A 9619-nucleotide genomic window follows, 5' to 3' on the forward strand; every position below is an offset into this window, starting at 1 on the left:
TCTCAAAATATGCATATAGTGTAGGCAATTCAATTCCTTCATACATTATCATTCCATAAAACAAACATAATTTGTAGAAACATGCATAAAATGTCTGTTATGTATGTAAAATTTGCATGCCAAAAATTAATAACTGAGTTATTCATAGTATATTTGTGTATATTTATATATATAAATTAATTAATAGATTTTTTAATTAAATAATTAGCTATCAAATCTGTAATAGTTTAATAATTAATTTATTTATAGGAGGATAATAAAAGTTTAATAAAACACCAAATATGTTTTTTATACGGTAATTAATTGATAGTTAATTTTTATATACACATAATATATGATCAAAATGTAGTAACATGTTTTTCACAAACTTCCGCATAATTTTTTCGATTATAAATGTCCTAGTTTTCACATAATCAATTGATTTGATCACAGAACTACTTGACAATATTTTTATATTTTATTTATTTAAAACTAATTTAAATATACAATTAATTAATAATAATATTTTTATTTGGATTTTAACAATATCTGATGTACCAATAATGTTTTTGAACTTCCAATATTTCATGTTATAGAGCGTACATAAGAGGGAAAAAAAATTCCAATCTGAAAATAGTTATGCGTAGTGAAATTGTTAGAAGATTATTATTCAAATATTAATGGTTGGTTCCTAGTGTGGCTTGGTGTATGTGGTTGATACCAAATTGTGATGGAGAATTGAGAAGCATGCATAGGGCATTAAATAGTCACTAGTGATTGGTTTCCAAAACAACATTAATTAACATAACATAGTTTGCCCTAAAAAACAAGAAATTTCAATTTGTCACAAATTGCATATGATTTCCTTTCACCAAGAAGCACATTTGAAAGTTACAAGCTGAGAATTGAGGTTCATATATGGCCAACTATCTCAAAAGTCAAGTATTTTTTTGTAGGAAAGCTTTAATTTTAAAAAATAAAAATAATAACAACTTATTTTCTTGGGTGGACAAAATCTAGATTTAAATGAAAAGGCAATATTATATGGATACAACACAGACACGAGATATGCTGATACACGAATTTTACAGTTTTATAAATATGGAAACATGCCTATATATAAAATATAAAGTATTTTTTAGATAAACCGTAATAATATTTTGATATTTTGTTGATATTAAAATAAATTATTTTTTAATTATTTTTAACATCTTATTTTAGTTACATACATACATTCATCTCTGCAAAAATATAAATTATATATTTCTATTTAATAATTTAAACTTTTGGCATAAGTAATTTTATAATATAATATCAAAATATTTATGATAAAAGAATTCAATTTTTGTTACTCAAAAATAAAAAAAGATCGAATTTTAAAATAAGACAAATATAAGAAAATTAAAAAAAATGTTTGTTTAAAATTCACACAACCAAAAAATAATTTCTTACATAAAAAGGGTGCATAAAATAAATATATAATTATTTATATATTTTTATTTAACTATGTAAACTTTTTGAATAAATTATTTCAAGAAAATCTCAAAGTTTTAAGTTCCATGCATGTCTAAAAATATTCCTTAACATGATAGTCTTAAAATAACACTGATATAATATATATATATATATATATATGAAATAAAAATTAAGTGTCCACATCTCATCAATTATTACAAGTAATTTTAATAAATAAATTTATAATAATGAAATATTCATGATCATTTTGTAGTAATTGAAGTCCATTTTCCATCATAAGATGAATTCCAATCTAAAAATTACTCTATATTTTTCACTTTAATCAAATTTTGAAAGAGATAATTATGAATAATTTCATCAACTATTTGATTAAGAATGATATAAATGGCCATCAGTTTTGATAGATAAATAAAATCACTTTAATTTATATAAATATAGTTGGTGTACCAACTACTCTTGTTTTCAATTTTTCATTGACTGTTTTGTTAAATTATCTTGATTGTTATAGCTTATAGGCAAGAAGAACAAGAATCATGTTGAAAACAACTTTTGCCTCCACATTTTGGGCAACCATATATTTGCTTCGAGAATCATCAAAATATATATATGTAGTGTTTTAGTTAAATATTGATATTTAAAGTGTATTACAGTATTGTAAAAATTATTTAACACGTGGGCTAAGATGTTGTCATGTGGCAACACATCTCCATGCGTTGACTCCCCATCTACAAAATTCACTCATGACCCACCTGTAATTATATCAAATAATTATATTTCCAACAAAAATATCAATATTTTTTTCATATAAAAAGATTAGCCTATTATGTACGAGCTTGGCTTTCTTCTTTTTAAAAATAAAAAAATAAAAAATACCAAACCAAACCCAATCAACAACAACAATAGTATTCAATTAAAAGTTACTTAAAATTATTCAAAATTGAATACTGATGAAAAAAATAAGCTAAGAATGAAAGTTAAGGTAAGTCAATTTGAAACTATAATTTCATAAACAAACAAAAAAATTGTTTTAGGTGTCAATTTGAAAGTTATAATATTATTGATGATATATTGTAGTAATTATTTATGTTGCATATAGTATTTATCATTTTCTCCCATATTTTGTAGTTTATATATAATTTTTTTATTATTTAAATTAAATCCCCTTAACACTATATATATATATATATATATATATAATTTTAAAACTACTTTCTTCTGATAAGTAATAATACTTGATTTTCAACAAAAAAAAAACTATTTTTTAAATATTTAGATGCTGACAAACATATATCCAAACACTAAAATAACAAAAATATTTTCAAAATATTTAAAAATGTAATGGTAGATTAGAATGATCTTTTAGAAAGAAAAAAACGTAAATTTTAACAAAAAAAAAATCCGCATTATATAAATAAATTGTGAGTCATTAAAAATTAAAATTGTGATTAAACTCTTTTCCAGTTGTGTAGGTATCCAAAAGTGGATTTTGATGATACTAACGCAATCATTGTTTTGTGTATCTCTAAAGAAACTTATATGTCACTTTCCATCACGTCAATGTCAATATCTGCATCACCAACAGAGCTCATATGTGTGCATTTAAGTGCATCAATCTTATATTGATCTTATATTATTAAATGGTGAGTTCTATGGTGTAGAAAGAAAAAAAATTCTACACCTATAGATATGTGTTGGCTCATTGGAGAGTTTGACAAGTGTTTAAAAAAGAAGACAAAGTTTATACTCTTTATAGAAATGATATAAAAAATTCTCTTTTTTATATAAAATTTAAGTGAGTAATTATTTTCATTATGACTAATTATGTTGACATAATAATAGACCTCATCATAAATTGGATTTCTGTTTTATTATTGTTCGAAAAATAACGACACAATTTAAGCTATTAACCATTTAATCTAAATTTATTTTTTATTTACAAAATATATAGTAAATTATTTTATATGGCAATATTGTTTAAAAATAAAGGGTTGTATGATATCTAATAAAAAAAATATTATGTCATAAGTTTTATATTATTAAATTGTCTTAAAAATATGTTTACCGTCACAGAATTTAAAAATTGTAAATAACAATATAATAAATAATATTTTTTATTGTTAACTTTTAATTTAATTAAACGTATTTAGTGAATTTAGATGCTAGCAAAAATTAGTGTAATTTATTTTATTTTAATAATAAAAAGATCATTAAGTATGTATTGCTCATAATATAAAAAAAAATAATTACAAATGGATATTGTTAGTATGACTAATTATGTAATATGTGAATCATATTTGTGGAATACATTACAATTGTATTTTGGCTTACAATATAACACAATGAATATATTTTTTATTTGGAGCTTATTTATTCTATTGATTTCTATAATTTTAAGAAAATTTTAATTAAATTTTTATATTTTTTTTAATTAAGTTTTTGCTCTAAAGTTTTTTTAATTAAGTCTCTATACGGTAAAAAAGGACCTAATTAAAAAAAATTAATGCAGAAACTAAATTAAAAAAATATAAAGACCTAATTAAAAATTTTGCAAAATTATAGAAACCAACAAAATAATTAAACTTTTATTTGAATTTAACAAAGTTTACTATAATAGTAATAACAATAATAAATATGGATTAAAAATAAAAATAATAAGTTAGTTTATTAAAAGATTAAAATGATTCAAAGTTCAAACAAAATAAAATATATAAACGGAAGCCTTTTATTGTAGTTGTTAAAGATCGATAAAAAAATAATTTTGTGGTGAGGTTTATCATCTTACTAAATTTAATTTTAATTAGTATAATTAGTCAATCAAAATTTTGACCTAACAACTTGTAGAAAAAACAAGGCCTTTGTACTTCTCCTGCAAAGAGTACAGATTTTGTCTTCCTTTAAACACTTGTCAAGCTCTCCAATAAACCAACACATATCTATAGGTATAGAAATTTTTTTCTTTTTACACCATAGAACTCACCTAATTAAATTAGGTCAATTAAACCCTTTTCAAGGAATTAAATTTTGTCTTGTAGTTTTTTTTTTTTTTTTGGTCTACTAATTTTGATTTTCTTAACATGTAATGTAATATACTTTTGACATTATTAAATAAAATAATAACCAAGCTTATGTCATGTATATTTAGAACACTCACTAACAAAATCATACTTAATATATGGGGAGTTTTTTTAATTTAAAAATATTGAATTTTTAGAATTTTATCAAAATATGGGAATAAATGCAAAAAGAGAATGGGACGGTTTCTGATTTTCATTTTTTTTTTACTGAATGCTATTTTTAATTTTATTTGAAAAATTCGGTAACTAATAAAAATAATTTGTGACAAGAGTGCATAGATGTAGAAAATTACTGCACAATATTAAACACAGAATAAAAATAAAATTAAAAAATTAAAATAAACTAGGATATTTACAATTATAAAGTACCTAAAAAATAAAATCCACCTAGTTGCTATGCACACTACCATCAGATTTCCTTCCCTTCCTAAACCTATTAAAGCTTAAAAATAAAAATTAAAAATAAAAGAAAAAGGTTAATTAAGGTTTCTAAGCATATTATATTAGATTGATAGATGTTGAGTGATGTTATGAATCACAACATGGAGTCAAGTCATTCAACAAATGACTAATTAATCCTCCTTTGAACAAATGAAAATCCTCTTCACCATTTTGCAGAAGTCCCTACAAAATTTCATAGCATAAATTAAAGGGTTTGTTCCAAGTTTTTGTTATTACTAAAAAAAAATTCATATAATTGTAAAACCTTTTATAAAATAATCAAAATTTTAATAAATAAAAAACCATATAGAATAGCTATTTTTTGGACTATACAAAAAATATCAAGTTACAAAATGTCTTTTTTTTTGTGAAAATCAGAAAAGAAAAGCTTCTTGATGAGTCTTGAGAAAGTTTTCATAATAATAACAATAAACCATTTACATATCTTTAAAAAGAAAATTTGAAAAACAGAAGAAACTATGCAAGAAAGTTGAAGTTACTCACTGCCATAAATCATCATCAAGAAGCATAAGGTCATTTTCTTCATCAGTGAAAGTAACAGCCCATTTCTTCTGAGATATAATTTCTCCTTCAATGTCAAACATTTTCTCAAGCTCAACTATGAGTTCATCATAACCATTTATTGTGGTCAAGTCAATTGCACGACCAACTGCTACACCTTCCATTTTCACCTTCAAAAATTAAATATAAATAAAAAAACATAAAAAATAAAATAATGAATTATGAAGGAAAAAATTCAGGAGACAATTTTATACAAGTAAATTACTGAAATAACACCCGAAATATCTCTTTGCTAATAAAATAACCAACCAAACATTAATATTTCTTCGATATCGTCGTCTAACAAGTTCATCCGATCATCAGTTGGACTTCCATGTCATGATTCATGACAAAATTAGGCCCAATCGACAATCGGATCCAATTGTCAAACCACCTAATTTTTTAGAACATGTCAAATAAATATTCGATCTTTTACGGGTTATTTTGTCAATTAAGTAAACTTTCATAGGGACTATTTAGGTATTTCACTAATTTGTCACCTTCAAAGATTCCTAGCTACCAAACACTGTCCTACTCAAAACAAAGGCTGAACAATTTCCTTCCCCTTTTTACATTATTTGACCCAACCTCTCTTAAAAATGTGGAAGGAATCTTTGAAAACATTACATGTATCACATACGAAGAGTTTCAAGTATATCAAGAATAACGGTGTTTCAGTCGTTTTACCGCGTTGATCTCGATCATAAAATATATACATGATTGAGATTAATGACTAAAAGTACTAAAACACCAGTGTTCTTGGTATACTTAAAAATTTTAATATATTTCATATGTATGTTTAAGGCTGAAACAAAAATAAAAAATAAAATAAAGGTACCTTAGTCCTAGTCCTCATGGATGGTACATGGCCCTGCTTGTTGGACAGTGAATGGTTATTGAGACTCTGAACCTTCTCAGTCTCACATGCACCAACAATAATAGATTCTTTGGGACCACAATGAAGGATAGTTGAAGCTTCACACCAAAGTTCTTTCTCCAAAGGAGTAACAACATTACTATAGCTGCTAGTCAAATTCACCCCAAACAACCAGCAATCCATGCCCTTCTTCCCGTCTTCGTTGTGGTCGCATGCCGGGCCTTCGCCAGCTGGACCGGCCAGGACGACGGCTTTGTTGTTTTCGGGGTCTTGAGAAGAATTTCCATTGCCATTCAAATGTGGTGGCTGCCATATTGTAGCTACTTGGCTTTCTTTGCTACCTGAAGCAGCTGAAAAAGTTAATAATCGAACAATGTTTGTTCATTAACACCCTAAGGTTGTCGAACGGTTAAAAAACGACTTATTGTTAACTTTCCTTCCAAAATTACCCCTCTATTAAGATGTTATTTTATCAATAAAATACATCACGTGAAAGGGTAATTTTGGAAGAAAAGTTAAGAAAAGTCGTTTTTTGCGCGGTTCAACAACTTCAAGGTGTAAATTGCATATTTATAAAGTTTAGGATGTAAAGTGCACATGATCAAAGTAACATTCTTTTTCCTACCAGAAGATGAAGCCTCAGCATGCCTTGATCTCTTTCCCTTCGCCATCGGTTGAATCATATTCAAAGGCGAAGTAACAAGAGGTTCAATCTCCCAACATGAAACTCTATCTGGTCTTTGCATTGTTGCTGGTTCATCCCATCGAACCTATGTAACAAAGAAAAAAAATTATACACTAATGAGAAAATTAGAAGAACTTAATGAGTGATTTCGAATGAAGTCCAACCTTCAATGACCTCCATTGAGAATTTAGCCATTCTTGAGATTCATCTCCAACTCCAACTATAGTACCACAAAACCTGACAAAATAATGGTGCATTAATCTAAGATCAACTTAGAGACTAAGGTAGATTAAACTCTTGATACACATTTAAAATGATACCTTTTGTCAAGTGGATCTTCACCCTCATGTCTCATCTTGAATCGCATTCCGATTTTGAAGTCATTGTTCATCGTGTCAATATATTTGTTTAAACTAACAATAAACTGGCTAGTCCTGAATTGAATTCAAAAGTTAAAAGAATAAATGTTTCAAGTAAGAGTTACACAAAATGTTTAAAAGATGCTTACAAACCTTGGCTTGTAATAAACCACAAACATGGTACTAGTCATAACAGAATGGCTCGCAGTAACAATCACTCCGAGGCGCATGTTTTGTGTCGACACCACCGAGGAAGGTGTAGGACTCTGCGGCGGATTCAAACGCCTAACGCCTACTCTCAGTTGTCCATTCTCTCCCCTGTAAGAATCAAGGATTGAAGCACGGAAATTCGCAGCATAAGGACTAATTATGTCAAAGCAGGACATTATAGAATGCATTATCATGATTTCAAGTACCTTAGAAAAACAAAAGAATCTCCGACAACCAATTTCTTGGCCGCAACGAATGCACTCCAGCCAGTTGTAAGCAGGTGCCTCTTCGGATGTCCTTAATAAATTGTGCAAAACAATAAGAAGATTTCGCAGTTAAAACATAAATTCAAAGAAAAACAACAAAGATTTTTCCAATATTATAAACCAAGAAAAAGTTACCTCTGTATATATGCTTAAACTTCCATTCAACCCCATGAATATCCTTTGCTACCAACTCCTGAGTAGGATTTTCCATTGTCATATCCTACAACACATAAACTCTTTTTATTATTTTCCATTCAACCCCATGAATATTCTGGTTCGATCATTCTCAGCTAGTATCTGAGGTACTCAGTGTCTTACAAAATGAGTAAAATTTCTGTTTCGGTTTCTCAGAACAACTTGGATTAGGATCTAGAGGATCATTCTGTTGTACATAGAACAAAACCAGAAAAAAAATGGAAAAATCAGTTGAACATTTTTCAATTTTCAATGATGTGGGAATTAATTGTTCGGAAAATGTATCAAATTCTCACATCTGAAGATGGCTGCAAAGTGATTCGAGCATAAACCTCGTCGGTTTCCATCTCGGCCTACAAAACAAAATTAACAAGATTCTATAATCAGTACATGAAAAATCATCATTCCAATGAGCCAATCAAGAACACATAACACAACATAAGGAACCAAAAAAAGATAAACATTACCAGACACTTAACATCGATAACACGGCATAAGATCTTCGACGGAAGATCGTATTTGGGAGATTTCTGGTTCTTCATCTGCCTCAATTCTTGTTCTGTAGGTTCTGGCAACTACAAAAGAAAAAATCAAAATTATATAACACTTACTAAACCCCCTTAAGGCTTAAATTTGAAAGCATACATAGCACAAAAATGGAAAAAAATGAAATTCACAAACAAAATCAGAAACAAGGTAAAGAAGTGTATATCATACCAATTCAATGTGACCCTGAGGGAAATAGAAAACTATGTCTTGAACACAAGGAACATCCATTAATGGCCCTGCACACAACCTCCATAGCTCTTTAAACAAATCATCACCAGCCCCATCTGCCACAAAACAAAACACAAACATGTTGGAAACTTTGCATGGTTTTTTTCAGACCAAAGTTGGAAACTTTTTTCTCTCATTTTTGCATTAAGCTCTTCCTTAGTCCATGTTCACAAGGCAAAAGGGTCATTCACTTCATATTGAAAAATTAAAGGAAAACATTAAAAATGAAGGGTCCCAACAACATTAGTCAATTGCTAAAAGAACAGAGACATTACTCTTTTTCAGCTCAACACTCACATTAACCAAACATGGTAACAACAAAACCACATAAAATTCCAACCATAACCTCACACTGAAGTTGTTTCCTTTGACAAGAAACCACTGAGATTATTACCTTCTTCCTTATATGCCATTCAACCATAGAAAGCACAACAAATAAAAAGAACACCAACAACAGAAAAACAAAGACCAAAGACAAAAAAAGACAAACAAGAGAGAGAAAGAGAGAGAGAGAGAGAGAGCAACCAGCCATGATGATGGTTAAATGAGAGTGAATGATAATGTGTTCCTTTGTGTTCTCTCTTGCTTCTTCTCTTTCTGTAACTGATGACTGTGAATTGTTCTGCTTTATATGTGTATTCTTTTTTCTTTTTTCTTTGTTTGTTTGTTTGGAGCTGCTTCAAGTTTCAGTTACAGAAAGCAGAAAGCATGGTTGTGTT

The 9619-nt window shown here is 27.8% G+C and overlaps 1 protein-coding gene across 1 annotated transcript; it reads right to left on the reverse strand.

Annotated features, from left to right (window-relative positions):
• Window positions 1-4834: 4834 nt before the first annotated feature.
• On the reverse strand, window positions 4835-9619 carry LOC112695135 (auxin response factor 9). Its single transcript, XM_072197195.1, has 14 exons — window positions 9426-9619; window positions 8841-8956; window positions 8591-8698; window positions 8420-8476; window positions 8254-8310; window positions 8064-8148; window positions 7869-7959; window positions 7606-7770; window positions 7414-7527; window positions 7258-7330; window positions 7034-7178; window positions 6370-6749; window positions 5475-5662; window positions 4835-5153 (listed from the first exon to the last, which is right to left on the reverse strand). The coding sequence occupies exons 1-14, from the start codon at window positions 9430-9432 to the stop codon at window positions 5102-5104; spliced, it is 1638 nt and encodes a 545-aa protein (XP_072053296.1). The 5' UTR covers window positions 9433-9619; the 3' UTR covers window positions 4835-5101.

This window comes from Arachis hypogaea, chromosome 6 (genome assembly GCF_003086295.3).
Source record: "Arachis hypogaea cultivar Tifrunner chromosome 6, arahy.Tifrunner.gnm2.J5K5, whole genome shotgun sequence".
Taxonomy (NCBI): domain Eukaryota; kingdom Viridiplantae; phylum Streptophyta; class Magnoliopsida; order Fabales; family Fabaceae; genus Arachis; species Arachis hypogaea.